The sequence below is a fragment of the Neodiprion fabricii genome, chromosome 7 (genome assembly GCF_021155785.1).
Source record: "Neodiprion fabricii isolate iyNeoFabr1 chromosome 7, iyNeoFabr1.1, whole genome shotgun sequence".
NCBI lineage: Eukaryota > Metazoa > Arthropoda > Insecta > Hymenoptera > Diprionidae > Neodiprion > Neodiprion fabricii.
The window spans coordinates 5,417,861-5,437,302 of record NC_060245.1 but is presented as its reverse complement, the minus strand read 5'-3'; the positions used below and the strand labels follow the sequence as shown (position 1 = coordinate 5,437,302).

General features: G+C 34.6%; 2 protein-coding genes across 10 annotated transcripts; one reads left to right on the top strand and one right to left on the bottom strand.

Moving 5' to 3' along the window:
• Nucleotides 1–19: 19 nt before the first annotated feature.
• Nucleotides 20–10,914, bottom strand: LOC124186509. 3 transcript variants are annotated; one of them, XM_046578273.1, is made up of 7 exons: nucleotides 10,719–10,914; nucleotides 8,887–9,011; nucleotides 7,374–7,583; nucleotides 4,824–6,599; nucleotides 4,180–4,348; nucleotides 3,200–3,595; nucleotides 20–2,939 (listed from the first exon to the last, which is right to left on the bottom strand). In XM_046578273.1, exons 3-6 carry the CDS (start codon nucleotides 7,488–7,490, stop codon nucleotides 3,201–3,203), a joined length of 2,457 nt encoding a protein of 818 aa, XP_046434229.1. In that variant the 5' UTR covers nucleotides 7,491–7,583; nucleotides 8,887–9,011; nucleotides 10,719–10,914; the 3' UTR covers nucleotides 20–2,939; nucleotide 3,200. The 3 variants fall into 3 exon arrangements, with proteins under 3 accessions (XP_046434229.1, XP_046434228.1, XP_046434230.1); XM_046578272.1 differs by lacking the exon at nucleotides 10,719–10,914 and adding an exon at nucleotides 10,391–10,529; XM_046578274.1 differs by lacking the exon at nucleotides 10,719–10,914 and adding an exon at nucleotides 9,988–10,126.
• Nucleotides 10,386–16,390, top strand: LOC124186512 (solute carrier family 66 member 3). Of its 7 annotated transcripts, none has more exons than XM_046578282.1 (5): nucleotides 10,386–10,489; nucleotides 13,273–13,527; nucleotides 13,888–14,110; nucleotides 14,863–14,983; nucleotides 15,653–16,390. In XM_046578282.1, the coding sequence occupies exons 2-5, from the start codon at nucleotides 13,382–13,384 to the stop codon at nucleotides 15,784–15,786; spliced, it is 624 nt and encodes a 207-aa protein (XP_046434238.1). In that variant the 5' UTR covers nucleotides 10,386–10,489; nucleotides 13,273–13,381; the 3' UTR covers nucleotides 15,787–16,390. The 7 variants fall into 7 exon arrangements, with proteins under 7 accessions (XP_046434238.1, XP_046434239.1, XP_046434243.1 ...); XM_046578283.1 differs by lacking the exon at nucleotides 10,386–10,489 and adding an exon at nucleotides 11,913–11,984; XM_046578287.1 differs by lacking the exon at nucleotides 10,386–10,489 and adding an exon at nucleotides 12,075–12,193.
• The last annotated feature ends 3,052 nt before the right edge of the window (nucleotides 16,391–19,442 follow it).

Here is a 19,442-nt window from a genome sequence, read left to right as displayed (position 1 = left end):
TCCCTTATGTATTCGCTTGTGTGGTAGGAAATCTTTTTATTTTCTAAGTTTCACTCCAGATGTTCTTTTTTCTAAGGCTTATGCAATATATTAATATGCAAGAGATGTGCAAGTACTGCAGTGGTTTTACAAGATTTTTTATTTCTATATCAATAAAAGGGGCTTTTCACTAAAGGCTCAGACAGAATAGGGAAGATGCATAATTAAAGACACAATGTTATTTTTATTATCCACGATCTACTTGGTAATTGGAATTGACGAAATTGTCCATCCGTACTAAATTGATTGTGGATTGTTTTCAAATGAATAAGAGTTTAAAAATGCATCTTTTGAATGGAAATTTTGTACCGATTTTCTGCGATCATATGGACAAATATTTTAAGTATTGATCGATGTAAAGCTTGTTTCGATCGAAAGCATACATTTCGATGAAAAATTCGAGTATTTAAGTATTACGCAACTTCCCTATTAGCAGGGTTGAAAAGAACAACATGTTTTTTCTTAATAATATAAAAGTACAAAGCTCTTGCAACTTCTCGTTTTAGGCCCGTATACAGTTGTAACTTTCACATATTTCTTACATCCAAATAAATTACATAAGTACATGGTTGATGTGTGAAAAAGAAAGATTAAAAAAAAAATGGCAGTAGCAGGTAGTTGATCAAAGAAAACTGTTCAATTCAAAACATCTGTTTCCTCTTTCATCTAGTCAAGTTTTTCTATAACAATTCCAGAAGCACCATGAAACGTATTCGAACGTACAAATACGCACATCGTGTATTTATAAATGTGGTATGATTATTGGCAAAAAAAGGAATACATCATCATCATTTGCAAATGTGTAATTAAATAAGATCAAAGAGAATTTCCAAAACTTTGGTAAATATCTCCTCCTCTCCTCCTTTTTGGTAATGATGCAAACACTGAGATGAAATAAGCTAAAGATATTCTCCAAGATTATTTCAAAATAATTAATTCAATTTTCGTTCACTCAAGTGACGTCACAAAACTGGCAAGCACAGAAAAAGAATTAGCATATTATTGAAAAATAATACCCTGTCACGTAAATAAAAATACTGAATTAAATATTTGAAATAAGAATAAAGGTATTCTATTAACTGTATCTTACTAGTAAAATCAATAAATTAGTGATGCGATGAAATTTGTTTTTATCGTTTGACATTCGTCGTTACATTCATAAAAAAGAAAAATTGAAATTATCAGTACTGCATTGATATTACATGCACTTTACGTTACACACAGTAATTAGCGATTACCGCAGGAAGAAAGGATAGCACAAGGACTTATCTAGTTTGCGACAGGGATTCAAAGATTATTACCGTAACAATTACGTCACGAACCACTATAACCTGTGATCCGTTTTTTTATGAGAAATATGGGAAGTAATTAATATTTCGGCTGCGATGGATGAGATTCAAGATTACAACTTACAGTTTTAAAAGAATTAAATAAGTCCTGATACTATCAATTGTTATTCTGTTTTAGTTTCAGTGTCGCCATTTTGTATTACATCTTGGATGGATGAATGTAATTCATTGTTACATAAATCAGTTACGTTCTAGATGAAATAAATAAATATATCCTAATAAACATAAATTACAGGAATGTTAAGAATGAATAACTAAAATTCGATAATGTACGATAAAATAATGCATTAAAATTACAATAACAAGATATTTTGATGCATACATATATATATATATATATATACACAAGTTATTATCAGAAAAATTAAAGAAGTAACAACGAGGCCGGTAATCGTTAACAAATCAGACAAATTGCAGCCCGTGTACAGACTAGAGGCACCTGGGTTTTTCAGGGACGATAATTTAGTGTTGTCAACTATCAAGTCGATGAAATACACGACGTCGTCACGTCATCGATCCACCAACAAAAAGTATAAACAGGACAAGACTAGGGTTTATGTAATCACAACATTTTCCTGAGGCTTCGTTTTAGACGCGAACAGAATAAAGTTATTGTTTATTTATACTGCCAGCATCAAATTGTAGAGACTAAAATTTCGAAGATTCTATTCATGTAGCCAGGCCTGTATTGTTCCAGTTTTAAGATATGTCACAGCCCAAAATAAGCAATTCAATGGTTTGAGCCTGATATATTGCATTTTCTTGATCTCAGATTCTGTTATAACTTTGTATTCGACATAATACGCAGTAGTTAACCGATGTCTGGTTAAAACAGTGACAAAATGAAACAAATGTATTTTAAATTCTGTTCTACTAAATATTTTGAACCAATGTAAAAATGTTTGGTCGAAATTTTTAATAAAACAGTATTTCAGCGTTGCGTTGTTCTGAAAAAATGAATAAGTAATTAGAATGAATAACAGCCTGAAAGCGAAATGGTGATGATGGCGATATTTAGCGAACTTTTAGCTCAATCATTGATTAATTGACTACACCAGTCTTGAATATTGTTTCAATAAATTTACTGTAAGCTCGTTGGGACAAAAGTACTATTTATACTCTCATGGACATTTTGGATTTTATTTTTTTACGTATAAACACGAACAATTTGGACTGATCAACGGACTGGCCGATTTTACGGACAGGCCAGCTACAGAAATATCACTTGGTTAATAAAATTATTGATACAAATATTCGTTTTTTAGGTTTAATAACAGTTCATTTTTGTTTTTGTTATTATTTTTCGTTTCCGTTTTTTTTTTTTTTTTTTTGTTTTTGTTTTGTATATAACTTATGACTCCAAAGGATAATTGTAAGGTATAAGTCGAGTTTATGTATTTGTGTATGGCAGCAAAAAAAAAATAAATAAAAAACAACTAATCGCAAATCCTCAGCATAGCTTTAGGTGCTGCCCCCACAGATTTACCTTTTGTTACAAGAAGGCTTGTTCGAGTCACATTTTTTTCCTTGGAAAGAAGTTTCTGGCAAAGTCTGAAAACAATTATTCATAATGACTTAAAAGTCTGTTTTACCTCAGAACAAGTATTTCAGTAATTTGATAAATGAAAACTGCGCAATTATTAAATTAAAATTCACAGCACTACCTTATATATTCTGATGTATTTATATTATACCTGAGATAATTGGGAAATAAATTTTGAAACTCAAAGAACTGTTGTCTTGTGATCAATCTTCCATATAGGCAATAAAACATGTGAAAGATAAATATCGACGAAAAAAACTATGCGTACCTCACGATAAAGCCTGCGGTGTGAAACAAATCTTTTCTAATTCACCGGTAGAAGAACTGACCGGTGATTCGGCGCGATCGTCTTGTTCAGCAAGCTGTTCGCTGTAGTAATGCGGCGTACTTAGGTAATCGATGAGGCGACGAGGCAAAGGCAGGGTGGGAATTAGATCCCTGCGCACCATTTTTAGTATAACAAATCTGCATATGTGTTGCAGGCTTTGAACCTGCTTGAACCTCGACACAGGATGAAGGAGTTGTACGCGCATGGGACCCAACACCGGTCGCCGATGAAGGAAAAACAGATAACGCCCACTGCGTGAGTGTTCTACTGCATTCTCGATGAAATCCACAATTGTGTGCGATTTGAATTTGGTACAACTGCCAAAACTGAAGTTGCCTGCATTTGAATAAACGTTACGTTCACATTATTACTGGGTAAAAGTATTTTAACACATTTTTAAAATTGGACTACATATATTAAAGAACAAAAAAGTATGCAAAGATTTCTTTTCAATTTAGCAAGATATTTAGAAAAAATGTTTCCCTTTCAGAACCCGCATTATTCAAAATACCCGCTATTTCAAAATTAATTAAAAAATCATTGTTATTGTATTATGCAAGTATTACAAGAGTGCGTGAAACAATTTTGTCAAACACACAAATAACTGAATAATTTGCGTGTGCGATAGAAGGGTGAATGTACAGAATATGTCACTTACCTGTACAACATTTATAACAAACACAATACATGCGGGCAATGAAAAATAAATAACGGTAGTCAGGGATTTTAGAAAAAGATTTCTAAATATTCGACGTTGATAAGTTTAGTCTTCAGAAACGATTTGAAATCCTCTATATAAATTCCTTTGAATAAATTTCTGCTAAACAGTTAATTGTCCAATCAGATTTTGTCTCAAGTTCTAGTAATGGATGTAAAGAAAATAAAAAATAACCGATAGGAAACATTAATAGTGCACTCACCCTGATCATGTTCTATCCGAACATGTCTGACGCAACTGTTTAGTCTAAATGACAATGAAAAAATGTAATGGTCATCGCTGCTATCGCGTACAATAAATGATCCATCCGGTTCGTTGGATAATATTTTTTCAGCTGCTTCCCCGGATATCGGTCCCCAATACCAGCCATACTATAAATAAAATGTCGAACAGTTTTTACTCCATGATTAATATTGGCTAGTACTTCAAATTTACAAAACTTTATGATAAATAAGAATACCTTTGAAAACGAATAATGTCCAAAAATATAAAATAAGTGTGGTCAATGATATGTTTATTATAATATTTTTTTGGAGATACTAATTAGGTTGAAGTTTGTAACGTTAGTGTTTAGTGTAGACGACGATGCATTCTTCGGAAAAAATTACAACAAGGATTTCCTTTTGAAATTCGGTAAACTGTATTGATATAAAAAATACTACTCACATTCTACAAACTAAACTATTACTTCAAAATCGTTCTACGTTCGCAAAACAGTAGCAAGTTTTTACAAACATTTTGTCATGTTTAACGTTACTATACTTCAACCTCATAGATGCTGTTACGTTTTACTTTCCGATAAATAAACGATACTAAAATATACGTTGCGTCTTATAAATAACTCACATCCTTCACTTTTTCAATACTAGCGGCGAAATCCATGCTCGTATCTTCGGCGACTTCTTCGTCGTCTTTCGCCGGATCAATGGGCACCAAAGGCGAAGGAGCCGGAGACTCGGGCTTGGCAACCATCGCTGCGAGCGCATCCTCAGCTTGTTCTACTCCGACCTGTCCGTTGCTCTTAGGCAGAGGAGGTAGCGCGCGTTTAAAAAAAGGTAACTTTTGCACAGCACCGTCAACTTCGTTAGTTGTGGTATTATTGTTATTGGTATGTTGATCAGAGTCGATGCCCTCCTCCTCCTCAACGATATCACCTTGTACGATGCTATTTCGTTTACCTACAAAATGTTCAGGCGAGCCGAGCCGCCTAAACCTAAAGATATTACAAAGGGTTTGTTTTAAATTTAAGGAAAAATTGCGCTGCGACTTCTTAATCTTCTCCCTTTCCGTGTCAGACTTATCCTTCTGCTGTTCATCTTTGACCTTTTTATTTCTCATATTGGCGAACGCATTTTGCTTTTTATACTTTCTAAAATTAGAGTTATTATTGTTATTAACTAGACCGTTGTTCGGCTTATTAGAAATTGGTGTATCCGTCAACGAGTCCGTATGTGGACTGCTATATCTATTGTTATTGTTAATATTAATATTAATACCCTTTGGCACTGCTAGATGTATAGGTGTTTGACTCGCAGGTATTTTATCACGTTTTATTTTATTTTCACTAGAATCACTGGAGCTTGAATATAACGTTTGCAAATACTGTCGCACTTCGTGTAGCGTCATGTGGATAGGTTCGCCAATATTGTGCGCCTGACTGTTGGACGAGTGAGGAGGATGACGACCCGAAGTCCCCGGAACGCTGTGCCGCTTTCCGTTGGCTGCGTCTTTGCAACAAACTTCGGTCAGTAATCGCTGCGATTTGATAACGTGGGTAATGGCGCGCGGTTTTGCACAATACTGCCTTGCCTGTTGAATGTGCGCTTCCAATTCGCTCTGTGAACTGGCCGATACGTTTCTCCGCCTCTTCCTATGATGTCTGTGCCTTTTCGGCCTTTGAGGGGTTCTAAGTTCGTGCAAAGGTCGCACCATATCTATCGGTACGGTATAAATGTCGGAGTCAAACGGCACGTTGTACATATCACTTATTTCACTAGTAGTTAAAACGTCGTGAGACATTGCCGACGTTATGAAACTACTGTCGTCGACTTTGTGGTTTAATCCTGAGGTATTTAACGAATTGTGAGAACTGGACAAGCGCGAAGACGATAAGGAGCAACGAGAGTTCGGACGATTCAACGTGCTGTACGGCGTTATTGCCATCGATCCCTGACACGGCGGTGAAAAAGTCAGCATGTCCGATGTCCAAAGTAGGCGAGAGGTTTGCGCACTCGTTGCAACTATCGGCACAGGATTGGAACCCGGCGCTATCCGCCCTTCGGGCCAGGATATCCTGCACGATATGACTAGAGCTTCTTCGACTATCACCTGCATCAACATTTCGGCCATTTTGTCTATCCATCGAGGCGCTGGATGCCGCGTTGAACGGGTGTAACAGAGAATAGGTGCTGCCGATGATACGGAGTCTGGCGGAGACGGGCTGTCTTGAAATTCTGGCGGAGGTTTGATCGCCACCTCGACAACCTCCACCTCCAATTTACCGTCCATCTCTGCCCAGCCGGGTCCCTTTTTCAAAGTGTTGAAATTCTCGCCGCACATACCATCGGAATAATCAAACGAGTCTTGAGATAACGATTTACTTTCAACGTCGCTCTCCAACATCTGTTGACCAAGAGAACGAACGTTACTCGTAAGCACTTGTTTAGTTTTCTTCTGCCGACAGTGTTGTGAAACATAATTATTATTTAATTATCATCCGGATGATAAAGATGATACAATTATTTGCAAAAAACATTTTTACGGATAAGAAGGAAAGTTAATTTCTTATGCAGTTATCGCAAAACGCGCCATTATCCTAATTTTCACCTCGATAATAAAAAAAAGATTGCAATCTAAACGAAAGACTGTTAAAATGCTGGAAAAAAAATGTTGGTTTGAAACAGAATATTTCTTTATGGGTAGTGAAAATAAATAAATTATGCCGTAAGTGTGAATTTTTGATTTTTTTTTTCTTGATTTTGAAGCGACACAAAATTTGATGGAATTAACTGGTGTCAATTTTGTGAAGATACGAAATATTTGGGGAAATCTATTAAAATTTAGTCAGAGTATTAAAAATATTTTTCTAGTCAGGGACAAAAAAAATATTTGTTTGGAAGACATTATTTGTCTTCACAAAATTTACATCAGTCTTTCGACTTTGAATATCGTTGGCTGTGATTCAGTAAGCAGTTTTTTCTATCTTTATACTGATAACAAAAAAGATGAAGATCAACTGGAGCAGATTTATATCGATGAAGACGAAGGATGAATTCGAATCTCATCATCTCTACAAGATGAAAGATGAGATGAATTTATTCAAGTGACTATTTTGGAGGATAAAATTATCTAGACAACTTAAGAGACGGCTTAAAACTCGATATTTCAACTATTCACCTCAATAGCAAGATGTGCTCGTACAGAATCACTGGATATCGAACCTCCAAGTCCGCTGCTGCCCAGGTCACTCAGTGGCCCAGTGGCACTTAGCGAGCATGATGGCGGGGAGTCCATTTCACATTCCCTACACCTAACGCGATTCCAAATATTTTCACCAAATCAAATGTACTTTTTTTCTCATAATTCCTTTTGCATTCGTTTTTCCATCTGTAAATTTAATACGTTTAGGTGATATTTAACCGGTACAATATATACATATCAATCAAAATTCGTTCAATATTTTTCTTACGGTACAATACATTAGAACGGAGGCCAGTTGTACTTAGATTTTCAAGGTATATGAGTTTCTTATTTTCAAATGCAATCATTGCGTGACACAAAAAATTTAAAGATATTCCATGGTAAGCATAAAAGCAGTATTTGTCGCTTAATTGATTCAAATGATTCATTTGGCTTATAGTATATAAATATATCGTTGAAATGATCGATTCGCAATACTGCTATTTTCAGCCAGCATTTCATTGCACATGAATAAATCAATATTTAAGCGTTTTTAAAGTCCTGATGTGTGGAAAAACTCTTTGATCATGAGTCGGAGTTAATTTCTGTCGCGTAGAACATCGCAAATACCGTAAATTCCACATTAAGAAAAACAGTGTAAGAAGAAAATAATGCTGCTATGTTCTCTGAAACGTTTTCAAATATCGTAAAACTCTTTATGTCGCATTGCAAATTAATTTTGGATTGTTCGTGTATTGAAAATACGAAAAATGCTGTATGTGACAAACAAATTTTTAAACGGAAATTATTTCTCAACTAACAAGAAACATTAATTCTGATGTGCGAGTAAAAATTTATGACATAAATCATTAAATGTTGAAGTGTTTAAGATCGCACTTAAACTTCACAAGACTGATTGGTCTTTGGAATTCTTTAGACAACGTTACTCGTAAACACTGGAAGGAATTGTATGTTCACGATATTATCTCAAGTGTATCTGTCGCAGCCATCTTAATCGTGTACAAGCGTTTGCATTGATGCTTAGTATAATTTACACGTTTTTTTTCTTCGTTTTTTCTTTTATGCACGTTCTTTGTCATGCTTGTAGCTGATCCATGCTATTTTACACCAAACGTTTGGATTTGGTATATTTAGTAATTCGGTTCTGCGAGTGTACGTGTGTTTCTTTCAAGGTGAATTATTCACTCATAAATTATTAAAATATGCTAAGCATAATACGAAGTTTGTCATATTTTTATTCAGTGATTCAATAGACATTCAAAATGTACTTCAAGTTTCAGTTTGTGAGATATATTTTTTCTCCAAATCAAACTTTTGTTTTCTAATAAATATAAGATATCAAATCGGCAATTTAAAAAATACCAGGGTCAAAGTGCTTGTTATTTAAAATTTTCATCATACAAGCCGAGTACGTAACAAATGAATGGATGATAGTAAATTGCAAATATATACTTGTTTATGACAAAATTATTATATTTGCTGGTTTTACCATTCTTATACAACTTCAAAGCTGAGGTCCTGTTCTTTTGAAACACAGTCATGACAAACTGCAGACAGTCTTCTCGCTTTCACGTCTGCGAATTCAATGGTACCATTTTCGTGCGCCATGAGGATCTAAAAGCAAATAAAGAGTTTGAATGAAAAATAGCTCTCCAAATTTGAAGCCTAATTCACTATCGGTTTAAATATTCTGAACTTAATTTCATATTGCCTGGCATTAATTTATATCAAATGTGTGATACCAGTTTTCTCCTGAATGTCAAAAGTAGCATTTTATTTCATCGATCTGATTCTCTTAACATAACTTGTATGACTTCTAACGAAGTTTAATTCAAACAACACACGCGATTGTTGGAAGACAAAAGAAATTTGTATGATGTGCCGCATCAAAACGTTAATTAATGCTTCAAGTAGAGATATCGTAAAAAATCAAACGGATATACTGATATCGAATGTCATATTTATGTATAATTTCAGACCAAATAAGAATTCAAATTTGTCCGCCGATACTCGTATTAGTCGTAGATCAGTCAGCTCCATAAAATATCACCTCATCTTTGTCACTTTTCCAAGTTGCAAAGGATTTCCTCGACGTGATAAATTTTGAAAAATGTTCATTTTTATCGTTCTAATTTTATAGCAGATAAAGTTAATCAATGAAATGAAATGTATGCATACGATATTCAAAAAAGAAATTTGATAATAAGCTGAATATGTTTCTTAATTAAACTCTGTTTATATCACACAATTATGTATTACATGAATTTTCTACAAATTTACAATTTTATTATAATAAGCGAACCCCTGCACGATTATCAAATACTTAATATAAGTTCTGGGTGTTTAATTACACGCAAAGTATCTTATGCCTGAATGTGACAAGATTCAAACATAAAGAGGCGTTCCCTTAGAATTAATCGAACAAAACGCGGGATGTAAATCATACGAGTATCTTCGCTACTAAGTTAAAAACTTCCAAACACAAAGTTCGGTGATACTAAATTTCAGATTATCAGGACATTTTTTATATTGTCACTATCATTCAAACTTGTAGTAGTCAGATTATGTTGACAAAGAATGTAACACATACTGTAAGTTTGGTTGAAAACGATGAATGTGAAAGAGCAACAAAAATATTGTTGATAGAAAAAATGATGAAAATAATTGACCGATAGTCACAAAACACTCTATTTAACGAAAATTGTAGCATCTGTGTGAGAAAAAGAATTGATACTTGCCGAGTGTTTTTTTCAACTGTGCACAGAGTTACTTGGAAGAGACAAAATTTATTGGTGCAGACGTTACAGCGATGAGTCATTATTAATTGGAATGCAAAACATTATGCTGTCACACGAGTGACGAGTCGGAGAACAACAGAACAGGAATAATTTGTCAGCATTGGATGAAGAGAGTAGGGAAGGGATGGAGAGAAAGAGAGAGAGGAGGGAAAATCGCGGATGAGCACACCCATATACCGGATAATAGTTACTTACGTGATCGTACATCGTACAACCTATTTATCCTCATCAATGGTAGTAAGAAATGGAAGTTTCCTTAGCGAATCGAAAGTGATGGGGGGACGTGAAACGAAGATAAGGATGACCCGCCAAAGCCACAGCCCAGAATCCGCTGACCCCTGACTTTAACAGATATATATCGCGCATTGCCAGTAATTAAAACATATCCGCTAAAAGGGACCATGCCTTATTTTAAAATATAATGAGTTTGATGTCCCGGCGCGGTCGATGTTTGCGGCGTTGGTAGTAATTGCGACTAGTTTGACGTTTCCGTATAAGCTTGTGTAAAAAATCGAGAACATACCTCGGTATTACGCCGTGCAAGCATTATTTACATCCGATGAAATTCCCCGCACGATAAAAAGTTGGATTAATTCATTCGGCGACAGCATTTCGTTCACCCTACACCACAAATCAATATTTAAAAGACAACGCAGATCTTCACATCCCACTTACTCCATATTGGTTCTGTTCCCCCCGTTCCTGCTGTCCAAAGACTCGACGACAGCAGCATCAGGAGTGAACGCAGTGAATTACCGGTTTCTGCTTTATCGACACGCCGCGGTTTCACTCGCTATTCCTGCCGATTTTCTAACACGGATCGACATTGACCTGTGTTATTGACCCTTTCCGTTAGATTCACCGAATTATATCGTTGTATTGTGACAAAATCTCTGTCCGAATATTTTTGTTAAACAGTAGCAGCCACGCGGAGCTTTGTCGACAATTATCTGATATGAAGCCACATTCTAGAGTATTTTGTTGAATCAGACTAATCTGATTGTTCGTTCTGTATCAGCTATCCACGGATTAAAATTTCATCAAATTAAACCGTCAAAATAAGCCTGCAGGCTCAAGTGGCACAGAAATCAGATGCTGTTTGAAGTTAGATCAAATCGAATCCTGCAACGATTTGAATCTGCGAAAAATTCGCAAATATTATTTGCATTGACATATTTCTCTATTGGTTTCATTTTATGCTAATTCTAACTCTTGCAACGTATCTAGTATAATTCAAGACGAAGATCTATTACTTTTTCGGTAAAATTCTCCAACGCGATAAGATTCGTAACATCAATTAAGGCAGACACAGTAAAATCGACGCCTAACTGTAAATGGGCGATGTTCGATTGTTCTTAAAAATACAGGTATGGACAGTTGAGACTTGGGTGTATTGGGATTTTGTTTAAGTTGGATACTCGTGAATCTGGAAACATATTTGAAACTCTATGATTCTCAATAAATGTACGTATTTTTAAGGGCCTAAACTTGTACCTTATTGAAAGAAAAAAATTTTAAAAAAAATCAGATCAATGCAGACTAATCGATTGTTGTCATTTCGATAAATATTTAACATCAAACAATACCGGGTGTGTGTATTGATCTATGCTTTGGCCTGCAGCACCGCGTGGCATGATTACGAGTCTAATTCGAAGATATTACGCTCAGCGACTGCGCGGAATAAAGCGCGCGCATCTTTTTCACCGGCGATTTGACAGTCGCGAGTGGCGCTTGCTCAAGGCTCTCCGCATTCATAGAGCCTTCTTGCACTGGCGTAGCTTAAAGAAAGGTATGAGGGTTCTGTAGAAAAATCCTCATTCTGCTTCTACAATTTCAAATCCGCCATCGAACATCATTCGTCTGTTACGAATTCGCACGTAATATCACGGGAGTTCTATTCTATAAACAGAAGTAGATTCAGATTCTGTTATATTACACGTAACATACCCGGTGGATAATTCTTCGTAGTACTCTTGATTGAAAACGAGTGTAACGAAAGTAAGGTTTCAAATATATTTTCGAAACTTTGAAATATCTCTTTCGTGATAAACGGTGTAGGATACGGTTATAAGTACAGTATGGTGGTTCGGTTTTTAATTTTATTTATTTATTTATTTTTATTTTTTTTCAAAGTTACCACTCGAAAAATTTGCGACAGAACAGAATTTCTAGTTGCGCTCCTGTTAAACGATGAAGTTCCCAGCATCCGACCTTGGCGCGTTTACCAGACACCAGACGAATGGCCAGGAGCTATTCTAGCTCGCTTAACAGTTTGTCCCCAGCCGTAGTCTACGCACATCTATTTATGTAATACGATCATAGTTTAGGTATTGTCGAACCGCTTACTAGTTCGCTTGTAGACGCTTCGCAATTGCGCAAGCAACGCGGAGCTGTTTGAATAACGTAACGCACGAGATTGACCGACGGTGTAAACTTTGAAAGTTGCAGTTCTAGAATTGCTAAGTCGTAATTCTTATATTCAGCAGTTATTTCGTGTTGTTCGTAGGTGTTGTATTATCAATATAGCAATACTACTGCAGTGTTATAGAAAAACGTGTTTACCCTTGGTTATGTACGGTTTAAGATAAATTTAAAGTATCGTTGAAAGGCTCACAGGAAGACATGCTCATAATATTATTGTTCACTATTCAGCCTTTGCATTTAATAACCATCACTAGCTGATCAAGTTGTAACTTATAGACGTGGTATGTTCAGTTGACATTTGCTTGAAGCGAGACGATAATCAGTAAACCACTCTGAATTCGACGTATTTTCCAAATTTGGGATGCAGACATGATTCTTTAGATTTAAATGTTTGATTGTGAGTTAGCCTGAAATAACCGAAGTCAACCACAAATTCGTCTAATATTAAAGTTAGAAGAAATAGTTTTTAAAACATTTGACAGTTCAAATTGAAATACATGCACATAATCTGCAACATGGCCGCCATTGTTACACTTTTAACTTTATTTTGGCTGTACTACGATTCTCATTACTCATAAAGCATCGCGGGCTATTTTAAGTCAAACAAAATGATGGCAAGGACAATTCACATTATGTTTTTACCTATTTTTCAGGATTTGGAATGAAAATCGAAATGTGAGTTCTAAGGTACCCACAAAAAGGCCTTTGAGATCAAGGACTACATCATCGTACAGAAAAAGTTTGCAACATTCAACCGCAACAATGTATTTACAACTATTTGCTGACTTTCTCAGCATCATCACAATACTGATGTGTTTAGTGCAGAAGATTCCGCAAATAATGAATTTATATAAGTTAAAGACAGCTGCAGGAATCTCGCTTCTAGGATTGTTCTTGGAACTTACAAGGTACTATTTTTAAAAAAACGTCCGTACGAAGGATAGGTATCCAAACGCATCGGCACAATCAACAAATATTTTTTACTCAATAAAATTTCTTCAGGTCATTTATATACGTATAGATTCGTTAAAAAATATAATTCTAAGTAAAAAAAAAAAAAAAAAACAATGGAAATGACTCGACATTTTCCTAGAAATATAGAACTAGGCTCGATACATTGAAAAAACAACTTACACTATCAGTTATACATTGAAAAGTAAAACTTGCTTGTGTGAGAATTTCTGTTCACACATGTAAAGTTATTGCTAACTATTCCAACTGTTTCATACGTCGAGTTCTGATATAATCTTTTAACGCGTTGTTTTCAGCTACACAGTGATGACCAGCTACAATTATACGAACGAATATTCATTCCTGTCGTATTTGGAGTATCCGGTTCTGCTGCTACAGGACCTCATTATCATATATCTGGTTCTATTGTACTTGGATCTAATCAGCCCGAGCTCATTTTTACTAGCTGCTTTATACTTCTTTATTTTCGGCTGTTTTTTATTCCAAATCGTACCGAAGACTGCTTTAACGATTCTAGCGGTTGGTTTACGTGTTATTAAGAATATATACCATGGAAGGTACAGTCAGCGCGTAAATCTGTCGTAACGAAAACGTGATTCAACCAAAGTTTCAAAAAGTATTACTCGAACCTCATTAAGTTCAATATAAATCGCTATATAATTACCAACGCCAAAGAAATCATATTATTTTGTTTTTTTTTTATTTTTTACTGTAATGAAAAATAACTTACAGTTTTCTTTAAAATGAATTCCTTACAAGTTTTAAATTTATATAGAAAAAAATCGAGGTGTACATAATCGTTGCAATTTACAGATGATAACTTGTGATTCGCCAAGAAGTACATTTGTGTGATCAAGAATCCGACTAGTATGATTCATGGATAATTAATTTACGATTAAACTGAGCTATCGTTGATCGAAATTGGTCAATGAACGTGTGAATTTTCGATGAAGAATAATGTTATTTGTTGACTTGACTGTACGTCTCATGCGCCTTCACGTCATCCTACATTACTTATCAATTATTCAAATAAGTTTCCCCAGATACAGTTTGAGTAAAATATATGAATTTTAAACGGTTGACGGCAAGGTAAAAACGAACATGCAATCATAAATGTGAATTCCTGTTTCCTTAGAAGTTGAATCTGTACATTTAACATTTTTTTACACGTGGCTAGACGATTTCATTCATTCTTAAAGAGAAGCTGGATTTTTAAATTAATACCAATATCATTCTTCACACAATATTTATCAATATTATTTGTTTTCTAGCCGATGTGTACGCCGATTTCCGCTTCCAGTAAAATAGCACAATTGGCAGCGATATTGCGGGCGAAAAATAGCGAATCCATCTCTGTTCTAACCTGGGTTATTTCAACATTGACTAATCTTAGTGAGTATTATATTACCATTCAAATATTTAAACTCCTATAAATAGTGGCAATCTACGTAATATATACAAGTCGTATTATCAGGTCGGTGATAGCAGAAACCTGGCATAACGGAAGTCTATAAGGTTGTTTATTATCTTTACGCATCTTCAGCACGGCCGTAAATGTTTAATATTACACGAGAAGTAGAGCTCGGATATTATTACTTCATTTTTTACCTACGTCGATGTTAAGATTGAAAATTTGTAAAATTTTCTCACAGATTTATTCAAACGATTTTATATATAATTATTAATTTATAGTTACTTATGTGTTCAAGGATGAATTATTTTTTATAGAATACCATGCAATTGTTTCCCAACTATAATTTTACTTTTTACAAATCAAATGGTACTGCTTTAAACAAATGTGTGACAAGTTTATAAGGAACGATAGATTTTGGCAAGTAATTTAATTTCACAATCACATGTAAACTAAACTATTTGAGAAAGAAATGCTCGCATAAAAATACTCTCAGCAAAATTAAATCGTGCCAGTTGACTTATATCGTAAGCAAATATGTACAACATGCAGTGCTATTACACTTGTAAATGGTTAAATATTAGAATTAATTAACGATCAATATTTAAACTCCTGCTGTGGACTAAAAAATAATTCATATATTTTTACAGCAAGGGTTTTTACAATTTGGATGGACTCGGCCGATCTTCTTTTACTGAGCAACTTCATCATCTCCGTATCGCTAAGCGGCAGCATTATGCTCTCTGCTATTTATTACAGGCGATCAACCGTAAAGCATGATTAGTTTATTTTTTTAACTTCGAACATTACTAACTGTGGTAACAAACCGTCTCACAGTTTTAAGACTTGCCGATTACAACGTACGACTAGAAGTGAAATTTCTGTACTTAATATACAGTAATCTTAGTATCACTTACACGTGATGTGTCCGTTTTACGAAAACGTAAATTCATCGATACTTCGGGATGATTAATTTATTTTTTATTGCATTTTTACGTGTTCACTTACGCATGTATCAGATATTATTAATTGTTTGTCTATCGTATTATTTATCCTTCATTTTATATTTACTTTTGATTTCGCGTTACGTATTAATATTGCAGAATTGCTCATCGAAGAATGCAGAATTTTTGAAAAAAAACTAGTTTTGCATCACAAAATAATATTTAAATGAAAATAAAAGATATTGTGTTGATCGGACATTATATTATACATGTATAATTGTCCGTAAGCGACGTAATTTCAATTTATTTTAGTATGCTAACTTTATACTAAAAGTACTTGAATCTCTGAATTTAATTGTTAGTCTTTACCCAATGTTCAAAAATGTAAATCTATATAATAAAACGCAATGTTTTAATGTGTATCGATACGAGTAACCAAAATAATAATTAAATTGTTAGTTGATATTTTATGCAATTTGATATTAAATCCAATTTCACGAGATCGCTTTTGAACTAAAAGCCGGAGAGAATATTAAAAAAATAAACATATCTTCCCCACATTATTGAAAATATGGGAAAACTTTGAGTGACAAAAGTGTAGACACTTTGAAATCAGATATAAGAAATATCCATAGAACAAGTTCGTAAGGTAAAACTGAAGTAAAAAAAAGTAACGTTTATACTTAGAAACAAAAAATCCCAATATGAAAAAAATGAATTCTTTTTTATAACTAGCTAACGATGCACCGTGCGCAAAATTCCCAGACATATTCTTATAGAGAATTGAACGCTCTTCAAAAAAGGTCTGTTATTATTTTCTGATAAAGACATTCGTTCAAAAGTTAATCAAGATCAAAGTTAAATTTGTTTAATTGAATAACTTTTAAACGAAACAATTTATTAGAAAACAACAATAAGAGATCTTTCTTGAAGATTGTTCAATTCTCTGCAAAAATATGTCTGTAAATTTTTTGTACGATGTCGCATCGTTAGTAAGTTATAAAAATCAAACCATTATCTTCACCGTATTCTTCTGAAATATAAAAAAGTGCGATGCGCGGCCTCTTGACGTTAATATTAAGAGCTGAAATTTTAACAGGCATATTTTTATATCCAAATGAAACCTTTGAACCCGTTTCTGAGATGAAGAAGAAATTTTTTTTCAACGAATTAGTCAAAACTCAACCCCATGCATATATTTTACCTCCGGAATATTCAAGAGGTTCTGCTATGCTTGGGGTCGAGAATTGAGACGTACTTAAAAGTGCACAAGGATTCTACCAGGCTGCAAAGGCCGTGCACACGTGTTCGCATCGCATATGGGAACGATCCTCCATGAAAATGAACCGAGGACACGACGATCACATCTGGCAGCCAGCCCGACGCCCGAATCATCGTCTTCTTCATCTTCTCCGGCTCTCACCCAGCAAACATCCCTCGCTTTGCCAGAAAATCTCATCCCAGATCAAACAAAGCCTGTCAGAAGTCGTCGATCACCCGATGAAAGTATTTTCTTTTCTACGTACGCACTGAGAGAAATTTTTGGTTCCGATTACCGCTCAGTCCTCAACTATTTTCATTTTTTACCACCATCGAAGTATAATGAGAAAATTCTTTAAAAATTCACGTGTATTCAGAAAAATCAACGAATTCATTTCACATGACAGACAAAAAAGATTCACTGAAAATTTGTTAAACAATGTTTTGTTTTATCAATTTATTAATAACTTTTGGGTATTATTATTATTATTCAAATTTAATTCTCTTATCGTCTTTATTGCCGTTGATTTTTTTGCAATAAATAAGCGTTATTCAGCGCAGATTAAATACTGCATACTGGATAATTGATCTCGCGTTAAATGCAGGAAGAATTTCTTCCTACGTTAAGTTTAGTATATTTATATGTATATTATTAGATACGTTTGCGGGGTTAATACTCTCATAATTCGCTAATCCTCAGACTTGTGGTCTGCTAATTAAATAAGCTCTTCTGACTGACGTAGAAACGTCAAGTGTCTGTGTAATTAGCGATGCACAAGCATTTCTTCTCTAATTCGTTCGTTAGCGAGTATAGAACGAACTTTGAAAAGTTTCAACAAAATGGCGACTCTTGTATCGAGAAAAAGATGATTTAATTATTTTCATCAGCTAATTGTACGGTTCTTTTTTCGCAACATCAAAAAAATCAAATGGTTCGTCTCATTTTTACGAATGTCGTGACAGTTTGTTTCCTTCGTTGATAAGTATTTTGCAAATCATTTGAAACGAATTTGTTTATTAATTCGTGATACAATTACGCAGTTTTTCCTAGTAAAGCACAAGTTTGATGTTTATATATAAACTAGCACGCTGTCATATGTTTACAATGTTTTTTTATTAACTCTGATATCCAAGAAAAAATTTAATTATTAAATAGCGAACAAACTAATTGTAATACAAAATTGTTCTATGCTCGACAGAGCATAGAATAAAATATTTCGTCTCCAAAATATCGTAAAATATTCAAATCGCTTTCTATGAAGTTGCGATAAAACGTTTTGTCCACTTTCTACTAGGGTTAACTATATACGGTTAACATCCATCAAAATTGAACACATCAGATTATTAAAAAACTTTTGATAAAATACTCCAATCTCTCCGTAAATTATCTGCTGTTGAAAGTTGCGGTCAAACATTCACCCCATGAAATCGCATAACATTGTTTAACCGTGAAGAATTCGAACATGAACAATTAACAATTTTCAAATAACCTGTTAATTTCTGCGGAACATCGAATCGCAAAAACCACGAGGTTGAAGTTAGTAACGCTATCGTAACAAAATATTGGTGAAAAAAATCATGATTTTCTCAATGTTGCAGTGATTTTCAAGGAATTAAGATTTCGAAATATGATTGTACTTTGTTTTATCACAGTTAGCTGAATTTCAGATAATTCCAAAATCGCGAAATAACGGTTTTTCCTCAACACGAATCGTTGCGACAAAGTTACTAACTTCAATATGATCAAAAACCACGAGGTTGAACTAAGATCACCAAATATGATTGTGTTTTGTTTTATCATCGTTTACTGAATATCGAACAATGCCAAAATCGCAAAATCACGGTTTTTCCTCGGTACAAATCGTTGCGACAAAGTAACTAACTTCAATACGGTGAAGAACCGTTAACGCAAACGTTTTTATATTCCATTATCGACCACCAGCCAGGAATCTCCTCAGTTCAACAAAAATCTGCATTCCCGCGTCCCTTTTCGAGGTATGTGGCGCGTATCTTTTTTCCCTCAAGTTTTTTAGGTTATCTTATTCTCAAAAAACGACCAAATAGAGCAGGAAGTTACGCGAGCGGTGAAAAGGGATTCGATCTCGCGCCCGATGCTAGAATTCTCAGCCGGGAATTCGCTGCCATGAAAGCCATGCGTCTCCCGTATTTCGTTTCCCCTGCATCCCCACCCTCGGGAAACCCAAGAGATGACCGGCAGCGAATCAGTCCGTGTCGA

Coding starts and splice junctions, on each gene's coding strand:
- LOC124186512 (XM_046578282.1), top strand. CDS start 13,382: ATGTATTTACAACTATTTGCTGACTTTCTCAGCATCATCACAATACTG. Junction 13,528..13,887: donor TTGTTCTTGGAACTTACAAG/GTACTATTTTTA, acceptor CGTTGTTTTCAG/CTACACAGTGATGACCAGCT. Junction 14,111..14,862: donor CTGCTTTAACGATTCTAGCG/GTTGGTTTACGT, acceptor TTTGTTTTCTAG/CCGATGTGTACGCCGATTTC.
- LOC124186509 (XM_046578273.1), bottom strand. CDS start 7,490: ATGGACTCCCCGCCATCATGCTCGCTAAGTGCCACTGGGCCACTGAGT. Junction 6,600..7,373: donor GAGCACATCTTGCTATTGAG/GTGAATAGTTGA, acceptor CTTGGTCAACAG/ATGTTGGAGAGCGACGTTGA. Junction 4,349..4,823: donor GTATTGAAAAAGTGAAGGAT/GTGAGTTATTTA, acceptor TTTTATTTATAG/TATGGCTGGTATTGGGGACC.